Source organism: Vombatus ursinus, unplaced genomic scaffold (genome assembly GCF_900497805.2).
Source record: "Vombatus ursinus unplaced genomic scaffold, bare-nosed wombat genome assembly UNPS02015089.1, whole genome shotgun sequence".
In the NCBI taxonomy this organism is placed as follows: domain Eukaryota; kingdom Metazoa; phylum Chordata; class Mammalia; order Diprotodontia; family Vombatidae; genus Vombatus; species Vombatus ursinus.
This window is the reverse complement of record NW_020954867.1, coordinates 5,635,035-5,649,248: the sequence shown is the minus strand read 5'-3', so window position 1 is coordinate 5,649,248 and position 14,214 is coordinate 5,635,035. Positions and strand designations below refer to the sequence as shown.

At 35.4% G+C, this 14,214-nt stretch overlaps 1 protein-coding gene across 3 annotated transcripts in view; it reads right to left on the bottom strand.

Moving 5' to 3' along the window:
• Window positions 1-14,214, bottom strand: part of TDRD3 (tudor domain containing 3) — a 205,222-nt gene that overhangs the window by 10,781 nt on the left and 180,227 nt on the right. For 2 of the 3 annotated variants that reach the window (XM_027846178.1, XM_027846180.1), the window contains one exon: window positions 3,014-3,141. The exons of the other annotated variant lie outside the window; for it this stretch is intronic. In XM_027846178.1, coding sequence (XP_027701979.1) covers window positions 3,022-3,141 — 120 coding nt within the window. In that variant the 3' untranslated portion in view covers window positions 3,014-3,021. The remainder of the gene's footprint in view (window positions 1-3,013; window positions 3,142-14,214) is intronic. 3 annotated transcript variants of the gene reach the window in all.

Below are 14,214 nucleotides of genomic sequence, written 5' to 3'. Positions count from 1 at the left end.
CCATTTAGAGAAAGCAAGATGGTGCAATATAGCTCTGAGCCTGGAATTAAGACAACCAGAGTTCAAATCAGCCTTTAGAAACTAGTTGAGTGAGCCTAGGCAAGTCATTTAGCTTCTACTTACTTCTGTTTCCTCAACTGTAAAATAAGGATAATAATAGCATTCAGTCATGTCTGACTCATGGTAACTCTGTGGACCATACTGTCCTTGGGGCAACGATATTGGAGGACTTTGCACTTTCTTCTCCAGTGGATTAAGGCAAAAGAGGTTAAGTGATTTGCCCAGGGTCCCACAGCTAATAAGTGTCTGAGGCCAGATATAAGTCAGGTCTTCCTGACTCCAGGCTCAGTGCTCCCATCTAACCACCTAGCTGCCTTTAATCATTATGTGTGTTTAGTCCTGTATCCTCATATTCATATATATGCATATATTCACACGTATATGTAACTATTAACTAATATGTGTATATATGCTACCTATTATTTCAGGCACTGAATTTTATGACTATTACTTCTAAAATTGCCATTTCCCATTTCTGTACCTTTTCAAAGGCTATCTGTCTCCTGTGCCTGGAGTGCTATCATTACCTCCTCCTCTTAGAATCCCTGACTTCCTTCAAGTCTTAGTTCAAATATCACTTTCTGTAAGAGGCCTTCTTCTTAGAGTTATCCTGTAACCAGGGTCCTGCTGGAGCCAGTTTGTATCACCTCATGTCAATTGTTAGTGTTTCAGCATTTACAACCCAGAAATCAGCAAGTGCTACAAATCAAGGTTTGACTTACGTTGTTGATGGTGTAGACTTTAGAAAGTGTTAGTAATGCATATTAAAATTAAAAAGTATGTCACACAGGGCAGTTAGGTGGTGCAGTGGATAGAGCTCTGGTCTTGTAGTCAGGGGGACCTGAGTTCAAATCCGGCCTCAGACACGTGAAACTTACTAGTTGTATGACCCTAGGCAAGTCACTTAACCCAGATCGCCTCACCAAAAAAAAAAAAAAAAAAAGACAAAACAAAAAAAGTATGTCATGGATATTTTTTTTTCTTTCTGGAAAGCTAGTTGTTAAACATTTACCAGCACACCCCTGCCTGTATCTACTCTATGTATCATGTATATACCTATTTATGTACATGTTGTCTCCCCCAGTAGAATGTAAATTTCCTTGATGGCTGGAATTGTTTCTCTTTGTATCCCCAGCACTTCTTAGCACAGTGCCTGGCATATTATGTTCAAAAATCCTTGTGATTGATCTATTGATCTATGATTTCATCAGTGAGAAAGTTCCCTCTACCGATTCAGATCTCAGTGTCCAAGCAGACTCTCTTTAAGAGTTACTATAGATGAAAAAATTCACCTCCTGGTGGTCAACTTTCTCATGATGTGTCTCTCCAAACTTAGATAGGATCCTCTTGGATATCAGAGGCATAATCAATTCCTTGGACCTTTGTAAAATCTGCCAATGGCATAACCTTTGAAAATTAATCAATTAATAAGTGTTTATCAAGCACCTACTATGTGCCAGAGTCACATCCATATCATGATAAGGCATCAGTGTAGAAGCTTAGTGGAGCTTCCTAAAAATTAACCTGGTTAATTTTTGGCAAACAAAAGCAAAATGACATTGTGGTCAAGAAAGCTCTCTTTGTGATACTTTGGGCAGTCAGTCATTCATCTATTCAAAAAGGGAGAATTGGCTGATCTCAGCTAATTGTTCTACTTCTCCTCTGTTAACTAGAGTTTGTCTGTTTCTTATTTCTAATTGTCCTGATTCATACCATGCTTGACTCTAAGGCTTTATCAATCTACTTTAGAAGTAAGAAAAGAATAAAGCCTAAATATATCAAAGAAGTATGTGTTAAATTCAAAAAAGCTAAGAGAAAAAGTGAAAAGTGTTACGTGTACTGATGCAGCTTTCCGAGAACATTCAAAAGCTAGTCAGTCAACACTTACTAAACATCTGCTTTGTGTAAATTCTTCAAAGTTCTAAGAAAAACATAAAATAAATAGAAGATAGGGTAGTCTCTGCTCTTAAAGAGTTCATAGATATAATTTCTAGACTATGAAGAACTCAGAGGAGAAGACTAATATGCACAGATTCTAACTATATTTTAGAGAGTTTGAATGACAAGACAAAACAAGGTGATGGTTCAGGAAAAATACATCCTGAATGACAAACGGAGCAAAAAGAACAGAAATAAAGAGAACAAAGGAAGGTCATGTATAGAATTTTCTGAAAAATTTTCAATGGAGGATTGAGGTAGAAATTATAGTTGGTATCACTATTACTTCTAATGTGACAGGCAACTTTGCCCACTTAGTATTATAGGTTAGGGACAATATTTAAAACAGTAGTGGAAAGAGACATTAAAAAATAAAAGAATTGCCCCAATGACTGGTATGACTTCAAGATGCATCATGCTCCCTCCCCCTATGTCTTTTCCATCTATTTTAATGATGCTGATTTTCAGGCAGCCCTTCTCTCTCCCAAACTCTTTAAAATGAAGGCCACATGATTGTAGTTCAATAAACAATCTTGTTACCTTCATTCCATTCCTTAAGTCATACTGAGAAGCTCTTTTCCTTTCTTCAAACAGTGTGAAATTATGTGAAGAGTAAAGCCAATTCTCAATTATCCAAATCAGTGGATTTTCCCTATTTTTTCTTCTTCCTGCATTTGCTCCCCACTGTCCAACTTCTGGCTATTCCCTTGCTGGTAAGTGTCACCAGGAGGTGAGCAAGGTCAGAGAAAAAAATTAACCTTTAGTCACTCTGCTTTTATCCTTCTTAACAGCTATGGGAGGCTTGGTACAAAAAAGGTTAAGGAAAGTATTATTTCATATGTTTCACAGAAACATATAATGTTTCTGTCCTACTTGTGGTTTTAAAATATTTGTTTTAAAATGTTTGTTTTTCATATGCCTTATTACTTACACATTGTCAAAAACTGGATTCCATAGGTTAAATAGGAACAATATCCTTCCTTATAGGAAAGCCATTACCTGATGTCATATTTACCTGACTGCTCAGTTTCTAGCCCGGGGAGGCTGATAAAATTGCTGGGTTGGCCTTGTTGATCGTCTGGGTTGGCCATCACCCCCTCTTCGGAACTCAAGTGTCTGATCATAGGTACCTTCTTCTTCTTCCTGTATGCAAACAGCATGGATTTAAAAGTTCAAGAGAACTTGGAGAGTCATCAATCATATACATAGATAGACCTTACTTATCAAACTGCCCCTGGGTTGCCATTTGCCAATTCCTGCCATGGGAAGTGAGGGTTGGGGGAAGCAAGGACAATTAAAATCTATGAACTAGTCCTTGGGAATAAGAGAAAAATTTATAACAGAATTCTAACAAATAATATTTTATTCCAAAATACTGTCATTAATCCTTCACTAATTTAAATTGAGAGTATATAATTAAAATGCAGGAAAATAAGAGTTTTAGTCAATTTTTCTGGCATATTGTGGCTCAGTTGTTTTTATTACTGGTATGATTTATAGAAAGGAAAGAACATTTAACCAACTATCGGCAATCATTTAATATACTCTTCCACATAATTAAGAAGATTATATCTGCAGATGGGAAAAAATTAAACAGGTTTGAATGAAGGGATGAGAATGTGCTCTCTTTATTAAGGAAGTCATATTTGAGAGAGACTACTAAAGTAAGAAAACCTTGCCTATTTTCTTCTTCTTCATTCTCTTTCCTATTGAGAAGGTAGATTTATCAGTTTAAGTAATAGAGTTGGTAAATTAGGATAAGTAGATTAAGTAACAAAAAGGGCAGATTTAATTATAATATTTAAAAAGAACTTAAAAGGAACAAAAGGTCCAAAGTCACAGCAGTTTCTGTCACATTTCTATTTCAGTTTTCTAAAATTCAATAAAATTATCTTTTCAATTGAAGAGAGAAAAAAATGGTTCTTGGTTATGTTTACAAAAGGAACAAAATCTCTTCTACAAAGTTCAGAATTTAAATTGCAATTGTGTTTCCAGAGAATGAGTTGCATAATTTTAGGAACTTATCTTTTTTAAAGGATTTTCTGCTATACCTTTTCCCATTATATTCCAATATGTGTGTGTGTGTGTGTGTATACGTACATACAAATATATTTAACAAAACAGAAAACTATACTAAAGAATGAGTTCTTATCTTTAAATTTTTACAGATGACTATAGCAATTTTACTGATGATAAAAAGCTTGATTATATTATCATAGCATCTTCCTATTATTTAGTAGTTATATTAAATACTGACATATGCTTACTAATTTTCATTTTAACCATCTCACATAAAATCATTATGTTAAAATTGAAGATATTTTTTCTAATTTTACACTGAGAACACAGTGGCTTGAGAAGTTATATGATTTTACCCAGGGAACTGAGTACTTTAAGAAAACTGGGATTAGAATCCCAATGTTGTCAGGCTATACAGCTTAATCCTTCCAGCTACTTTATATGTAAAAAAGAACAAACAGTAGCCAAAAAACTAATGGTCCTCCTTTAGGGGTATCTAAAAAATAATAGAATGGAGGAATATTATACAACATATTTGGTGCAATCCAATAAACACATTTTATAAATGAACCTCTAGATCAGCTCTTTTCTATGGGATTTTTCATTAATGGTCAATCTCAAAATGTTTAGATACATCAGGTATCAATTCTGTACGTTAGCAACACAATTTTAGTGCTGAAAGAAGAAAAAGGAAGGGCATTCAAAGAAGGAAAGAGGATTTTTTTCTCATCATTCTAGCTGCTGCTCTAAATGGTCACAGTCAAATATTATAGCTGAATTTGAAATTGAATTTGAATTTGAAATGGAAACATTTGTAGCTTTGCATATTAATACAGAGGGAAGAAAAATGTCTATTTGGCACTGCAGGAGATAAGGTAATTATTTCAGTCTTCAGAAAGGAATATTATTTTTTACACATACAGCACTGAAGAATTAGGTAGAGATGTTACTAAGAGCATCTAAAACTTTGTGAAATACCAATCCTATAGACACTGCCAGTGGTAGAATTCTGCATTTACTTGAAAGAATGAAGTGGGTCTATTTAGCCAACTGTTCTCATCTTGTCTAAAAGATTCATAAACTATAGTGACCAGAGCCGATTAACTGACTTAATAGAAACAATTGATAACAGTGACTGACAGTCCTTAGGAAAAATGAGGGGTTCTTTCATGCCGTTATGATTTTACTGTATCTTTAAAAATTAAAGAGCAAGCTAAGAAGATAATTTCTATAACTTCCATTAAAATCAAAAATAAAATTTATCTTTTCCTCAAAGTTGTTTTCTCTTTTCTTTCTCCATTCCCCTTTCTTTTCTTAGAGTTCTTAAAATGCATTTTTTCAAAAACCCTCCGATGTCCAACTCCAATTTTTAATATTTTAAGAATAATTCATTCATTCAATTATTTCATTCAAAAAACACTTAAAACTATTATGTTACAGGCAATGGGGGAAATACATAGTTAAATATGACACAGTCACTGTCCTCCATAGAAGAGACATAGAAGAGTACCTGATGAGACATGGAAGAGTGAAAGAGAAATAATGGGAATGTTACAAGCCTTTAGTCCAAATATGTTTCAATTGTTTTGCTTTTTAAGCAGAATTTTTTAAATCTCTGGTTTCTAAATATTGAATAAATGCTATAAACTCAGTGTGGGGAGATTCACTGATTTACTGTTCATTTGAATGTCAAAATTAAAAATTTAATAATCATTGCTCAAAACAATCATGAAACAAGTGATATTTGGGGATGGGGGTGGGGGGGATAGGTCATAGTATTTGTCTAAAAATGAGATATGCTCAAAATCATCTATTAAATATATCTGACAAACCATAGCTATTACCTTGGATGTCCACCTAAGCACTACAGTAAACTGTGTACTACTAATAATAGCATTTCTATAGTGCTTTAAGATTTGCAAAGTGCTTTACATATATTATCTAAGTTGATTAACACAACAACTCTAAGGGGTAGGTGCTATTATTATTATCCCCATTTTACAGATGGGAAAGTGAAGCTGGGAGAGGGTAAGCAACTTCTCTAGGCTTACACAGCTAATCAGCATCTCAGGCAGGATATGAACTCGGGTTTTCCAGATTCCAAGTCCAGCACTCTGTGCACTGTACCACTTAGCCACATAATATGTATCAAGTGGAAAACCTGTACCTAGATGTCCTGTGGCATCTCAAATTCAATGTGGCCAAAACAGAAGTAATTTTTTTCCTCTAAATCCATCCCTCCTCCAAATTTTCCCTTTTCTACTGAACCCCCAGTTCATAATCTCCCCATCTCTCATCTTCCATGGCCAATCAGTGGACAAATCCTGTTGATTCTTCCTCCAATATTATCTCTTCCATCTAGTCCCTTCACACAGCCTCTATCCTAGTATACAAATGGAGGATGGCACTTATTTAGATCCAGGAAGAACCTCAGATGTCAAAATCCAATAATCTCTTCTTTTACAAATGAGGAAAGTTAGGCACTAAAAGGTGACATGTTTTGGACATAGTTACAAACATTTAGCAAGTGGTAGAGTAGAATCTACATTCAGGAACTCTGACCCATCCAGCTCTTTCTAATGTCCTATTGGAGGGTTGGGGGGGGAGAGGTGAGATTTTTTTTTTCACCTTTTCTTGAAACAAGGCCAAGCAGCCTTAGGCAGTTTTTGGAACAAGTAGTTAGTCTTCTGCACTTCCCTGCCTACATTTCTCAAACTCTTTTCCCTAACCCAGTTGTTCTTATACTGATCTAAGTCTCTCACTACTTTACTACTCCTTTCCCAATTTAAAATTAAAAAATTATTGTTTCACTTAGCTGAATTCAACTAGAGAAGCAGAGGACCAAGCAATCTGATTGAACTAATTAAGGCATGGATGACTGATTACTTAAATCCTCTAGAGATATTTGTAATTTTAAATGATGTAGCCAAATACATACCACAGTTTCAGGTAAAATAACAAGGAAAAGGGAACAAACATTTATTAAGTGTGTACTATATGCCAAGCACTGTACTAAGTGTATCTAATCCTCACAACAACCCTGGGATGTAGGTGTTATTATTATCTCACTTTTACAGTTGAGGAAACTGAGGCAGACAATGGTTAAGTGACTTGCCCAGGGTGACAAAGTTAGTAAGTGTCTGAGGGTGGATTTGAACTCAGGTGTTCCTGACTCCTATGGCTCCATGAGCCACAGTTCCAGGGCTCTATCCACTGTACTACCTTGCTGAAGAGAATATTTTGGCCACTGTGGAAAGATATTTTGAGGAAGAGAGTCAAATAAAAAGGCAAAATGTTTCTATCTGGGAGTTTATTTACTCCTTAAACAATTACTTCCTCATTATAGTTCATCAGCCTGAGGCTGAGATAATTTAGGAGCATCATAATAGTTCTCTAAACACAAAACTAAAAAGAAATCACATATAATAAATAATTTAATTCAATTTAACAAAAATTTATTGTGTCTGTTATTTGAAAGGTCCACCACAGACACATGCTAGTTGTATGACCATGGGCAGAAAGTGAAACATTTTGTCAAAGACAAAACAGAACAATTCCTGCTATCACGGAACTTACACTGTACTGGGGGCAAAGGACAAAAACATGTTCTAGACTCATGATGCTATATACACAAAGAAATATAGTACAAGGAACACTGAGGAGGGGGAAAGCATGGACAACCAGAAGGGAAGAAGAGGAATTAGGCAAAGAGCACATGCATTCTGGGAAGCATGGAAACAGCTTACATATTTTTATGTATGACTCCTAGGTTACACACTTGGAGGGGAGGGGCATGGGTTGGTATCATCAAAAGAATTAGGGAAGTTTAGAGAGGCAGTTTGGTACAATGGATAGAGCACTGGATTTAGAGTTAGGAACACCTGCTTTTGAATCCTGCCTCAGATTCTTACTAGCTTCGTGAGCCTGTGCAAGTCATTAACTTACCCTCTGTATTTCAGATTTCTTATTTGTAAAATAAGGGGGTTGGATTCAGTAACCTCCTAGGTCTCTTCTAGCTTTAAATCAGTTATCTACTATAGGACATCCAGTAGCACACACCTTACAGGCAGTAGATGATGAATGGAGTTTAGGAGAAAAAAAGAGAGACATGGAGTCATGTTGAAGTAATGGAAACAGAGAATGTATTTGTCTATAGATATCTATATGTATGCATGTACACTCTGATAGAAATGAAAAGCAAGTCTTTGAGTGCATTTATTCTCAAGGAATTCTGTACCTGACTAACAATCTTTCTTGTTAACCCAACCCCAAAGGCAGCTAATCCAACCTCTAACTAGATGAGACTCACTTACTTCAGGATTTCAGTTAGCTGAAGAGGCAGAGGAAGGAAGCAAGGAAGGAAGGGAGGGAGGGAGGGAGGAAGGAAGGAATGAAAGGAGGGAGGAAGGAATGAAAGGAGGGAGGAAAGGAGGGAGGAAGAAAGGAAGGAAAATTAAGACCCATAGAAAGGAGGGAGGGCTTAGTTTGGTAGATATCCAAATCAGGAATATAGGAGATGGGTGATAATTCAACAGAGATCAAGAAGGAAAGAACAGACAAGTAGGGGAACTAGAGGACAGTAGTGTCATAGTGGATGAGGAAGGAAAGAATATTAACAGTATAAAAAGCTATAGAGAAATAGGGGTCATGGAAGATGAGAACTGAGAAAAGGCCACTGAAATGTGCCATTAACAGGTCAATGATAATCTTGGAAAAAGAAAATCCACTTAAGTGATTGGGCCAGAAACCATATGTCAAAGGTTTAGAAAGTTTTGCCATGACAAGATAGGGGCCAGCAAGTCACGAGCAATGGTTGGTGTGTCATTGAGGTAGTAAAGTATAGGGCCAAGACTGTGAAAGGAAGAAAATAAAGCTAGAGCCTACAGGGGTGTTACATTAGGATAACAGGGGAGGATGGAGAGACCAGAAGTTGCAGTAAGGATGAAGAATAGGAGAGAGGATTCTGGGAAGATGGAAGACTAGGTCAGAAAATTCCAAGCTCTCAAGATTTTCCCCCACAAAAGAGACAAAATAGCACCTTAGGGCTAACAAAACTTGAGTAAAAATAAATAAGAATAGGGGCACAAGAGGGGTCTTCCTGGGACAATTTGGGAATATTAGACAAAAAATCTCAAGACAAGGTTTGGTCCCTAAGAAGAGTAAATACCTCCAGGCTAGGGGCCCAGTTCACAGCAAGCAGCAAGCCCTGGGGTTAGCTGGTTTGGGAAGCTGCCTGTGCCCCAGCTACAGGAACTTTTACCCCAGATAGTGAGGAGAGTTGGCCGTCTGAGCCCAGGAACATCGAAGGAATGTCTACTGACAAGGAACGCCAGACCCAGCTGTGCTGTGGAGAGCAGTAGGGGTGAGAAGGAACCAGCACAAGCCAGTTGAGTGCAGAAGCAGTAGAGCAGAAGGCCCTGCCTGTGGGCACTTACAGGAGGCTACAGGTTTGGCTTTGGTTCCAGGCTAGAGCAGACAACTGAAGATCTGGGGCAAGAGGCACCATCCCCCATACCCCAGGGTTAGAGGTGATTACAAAAATTAAGTTATTACCACAAAAAATGCAAAGGCAAAGGAGAAAGACTCCAACCATAAAAAGCTATTATGGGAATAGAGAAGACCAGGATTCATCTTCAGAGGAGGATATTGAAGCAAAGAAACCCCCTTCCACCTCAAAGAATAACGTCAAATGGTCACCTGCCCAAAAAGAATTCATAGAAGAACTTAAAAAAGATTTTAAAAATCAAATGAGATGGAGGAAAAAAAAATGAGACTAGGAATAAAGAAAATTGTCCTGTAGCATTAGAATATCTATTACCACTTAAAATAGATTCTATGAGGAAAACTTATAGGAATATTATAGTCAAATTCTGAGACCTCCAGCTCAAGGATAAACTATTAAAAGCAACAAGAAAAAAAACCAATTTAAATATGATGGTGCCACAATTAGAATCACACAAGACCTAGCAGCTGAGACATTAAAGGACCACAGGTCTTGGAACACTATATATCAAACAGCAAAAAAACTGGGGCTCAGGCCCAAAATCTAGTCAGCAAAGTTAAGAATAATCCTGAATGAAAAAAAAAAAAGGACATTTGATCAACTGTCAGACTTCCGAGATTTTGTTAAAAAAACACAAAGTACGTATCAAAGACTGATTACAAAGGGATTCAATAAAGACAGACCGTTTACTTTTTATATATGTAAAAATTCAAAATGTATGTCTAAGATTTGGGTAGCTCATAAGAAAGATTAGGGTAGACCTGAGTATGATATGACTTTAAAAAGTGAAACCATTTAGGAGCAGTTAAAAAGAGTAATAATTTTATACAAATGAGGTGCAAGAGGAAAAATTGATACAGGGGAATTAGATGGGGGAGGAGGGCTGGTAGTTCTGGTAACCTACTTTCCTTGGGGATGGATTTAAGAGGGAATAATACATGTATATTTAGAAGAGTATAAAAGTCTTCTAAATTTAGATGAAATAAAACAGTAAGGGCATAGGAAGGGGGGACAGGACAAGGAAGGGATCTCTAAAGGGGAGGGTGAGGGAATAGGTTATAGGGATCTACAAAAGGGTGTTTAGATTTATGGGAATGGGAGGACAGGGGAGGGATTCTTGGAGGGGGTAGGCTAAGTAACAGAAGGGCAAGGTAGCAGATAGAAGTAGAGTAGTCAGGAAGAATAGGAAACAAGAGATATGCACAAACATAAAAACAAAGATCAGGTGTAAAATTTGTTTGGGAAAATATATGTCTATATATGCAAGTATATATGTGTATATATGTATATGTATATATCTACAGCTATAGAGAAATATATCCTCCCTCAATTGTAGCCTTCAGGGTGGGGAGAGAACAAAGTAAAAAAAGTACACAGCAGAGAACAAAAGAAAACTTACAAGGACGCAAAGAAAAGATAGCTCTTAACATAATGTGTAGTTATTATCATAAAGGCTTTCTCAAAATGAAAATTTAACATTACATATTTTGAATCCTCTTATGTTCTACAATACACGACATGCTTTTTCCCCCCTTACTTTGTAATTAAGTTCCAATATTTAAGTTTATGATATTTTTTTCTTTTTCTTTTCTCTATTCTGTATTTGTGTTCTGGTTGAATCTAAAATAAAATTCAATTAAAAAGAAAGGATGAAGAATAGGTTTAAAAACAGTGAATAAGGTTCTTTACCATCCTTCCACCCATTGTTTATCAGGAGTGGGGAACCTGCCCAGAACAATCAACAATACTGCAGATGTGAGTTAACCAGGGCAGAGTACAGCTATGCCTCTCTTAATGTAGCTTAAAATCACATTTTTTATTTTTGCTACAGTAGTTAAGTGTTGATTTGTTATTGAATTTTCAGCCCTTTAAGATCCCCAGATCTTTTTCATATGAACTGTTGCCTAGCCATGCACCTAATTTTGTACATGGGGGTTAAAAATTTTTTTTCACAAGTGTTGAACTTTTAAATGCTGCCAAGTGGTACAGTGATAGACTTGGAGTCAAGAAGACTTGAATTCAAATCTGACATCAGACACTTACTAGCTGTGTGTACTTGGACAAGTTGCTTAACCTCTGTCTGCCTCAGTTTCCTGAACTGTAAAATGTGGATAATAACAGCACCTACCTCCCAGGGCTATTATGAAGATTAAATGAAATAATATTTGTAAAGCACTTAGTACAGTGCCTGGCACACTGTAAGCATTATATAAATATTAGCTATTATTATTAAAAGCACAAGATCTGACCTATAAGACCAGTGTTCAATCTCTATTATTTACAAGCTGTGTGATCTTAGGCAAGTTGCTCAGATTTTTCTGAACCTCACACTCCTCATCTATATAACAACCACACCAGATCAGATGACCTTTATGGTTCCTTCCAGCTCTAAATCCGATGATACTAAAATTCCAGACAATAATACTTGAATTATCTACCTTGCAGAAAAGCACTTTGTGGGTCAAATGAGATATGTATCTAAATGTATTGATGTATTTTATGAGATGATGAGATGATGTCTTTTATAATGCATAAAGTGCTAGAGAGATGTTTTTCTCTAGCACTTTATGCCAAAAGGCCTTAAGGCTACTTACGGAATCAAAGCACCCTAGAAATGGATGAGACCTCAGAAATCAACATAGGGTGAACCCTTTCTACAATATCCCCAACAAGTAATTATCTACTTTCTTTTTGTGTTTTGTATTGTCCAAAATTCTCTCTGAAGTGGATCTGATTTTTTTTGTATCAATCTTTTATTTTTATAGAATTTATATAACTGGAAATTTACATAAACATATAAGGCAGCTAACTTAGTGGGTCTGTTATCTTCTCTGCTTTCAATCATTTCTTTCAAAGATTATCCTAAGAATTCTGAATAAAACAATTCCTTCAAATCTACATTTCATTGGAAATATTATTGTATGTGTATTGTTTACTAGATAGATTATCCACTGTAAATTTTTAATCCTGACTGCATTCCTCATCCCCCCATTAGTTACCATATACTGAGGAAATACAGATTCATTTAATATAATAATAACAATACATAACAAGGTTTGCAAAGTACTTTACATACATTATCTCATAAGCCACAAAGGGTTAAAACAAAATTAGGGCAATATAAAGGATGTCCCGAAAGTCTTAGTCCAGTTTTAAGCTCTATTAGCTTAAAATATCTATAGTTTTTTTTTTTAAATAGCTATTAAAGCTTAAAACTGGACTAAGATAAGCCATTAAAGCTTAAAACTAGACTAAGACTTTGGGGACAAAAATTTATTTTTTAAAAGATCACATAATCCAAGACCAAAATTAAAAAGATTTTTGGCATTATCTACCACTTGGGATTAACTGTCCTACTCCTCCAATTTACTAGAATGGTCAAAACTTGAAAGTAATAGGAAAAGAATCACTATCACAGTCTCATTGTTCTTAAACGTGATGGACAGATCTAACTGGTGGATATGGAAAAGTTCTCATTAGCATAAATACTGGTCCTCATTTGACTAAATAGTTTTGCTTAAGAAAGATACATGAATTAAATCGTATTGCTTGGACTGTTAACATGAATGAGGTATTTGATAATACTTTAAAGTGATAAATTAGTCTGCTTATAGGCATGTGGGAAGACAGCTATGGTGTAGTGGTAAGAGCACTGGATTTGGAAGCAAGTGGTCTGGTTACAAATGCCTGCTCCGCCACTTAAAAACAATACTGGATTTATAGTCAGAGGACCTCGCTTCAAATTCCTGTGAGACTTTGAGTAAAACATCACCTCTCTGAGTTTTCTTATCTGTAGAACAGGCAAACTAGATGATATGAAAGTCTACGACTGTGTGCCTGTGGGCAAGTCACAATCTTTTAGAACTTTATTTTTCTTATTAGTAAAATGGGCATAATAACAACTAAAGTACTACATTATAAGGTTAGTGTAAGAATCAAATGAGATAATATAAACTACAAAATAGTACATAAATATCAGCTGTTACTATTTTACTCTTAAATTAAAAAAATTAACTCCTCAATTTTGAGTGCTGCTCATTGTTTTATCTAAGAATATAAATTTATATCTACCTGAAAATAAAATATGTTGCTCTGGCCCATACATACAAACATAAGCTAAAATAAAAGGTTCGCACACTGAAAATTAAGTATAAATTAGTTAGTTTTACAATAATTGGATCTGTAATTTACTTATCTGAAGCTCTGAGAACAATAAAATGAAAGAAATTGGTATTTTCATATCAAAATTAATCAAATTTTTTATTTAAAATCTCTAGGAGTGTTGTAATCAGACAGTGAAACGAAGAATTCACTGTGGTTATGTTCTATTTTAAGAAAAATTCTGTATGTGAAAATGTAAACTTATAAAATACAAATGAGAAGATAATTATGTTACAAAAGCTATATTTTATAAAAAGGATTCCTACAGAGTTCTTTTAAGTAGCAAATTCCTATAGTACACTTGAGAGTTTATCTAAATAATTAACTACTAATTTCTATGGTCCTTTTTGGTCCTAAAAATGATATTCTAATTTCTCTTGACAGAAAGACTAGAGGAAAAGGAAAGACAAATATTAAGGAACCAAGAATCAATTAGAAATGAAGACATAACATCTCTGCAATTATAATACAAGTCAAAAGCGGGGAAAAAACCTGGCCTAAAATCTTACTTATACATAACTATAACTTTCTAA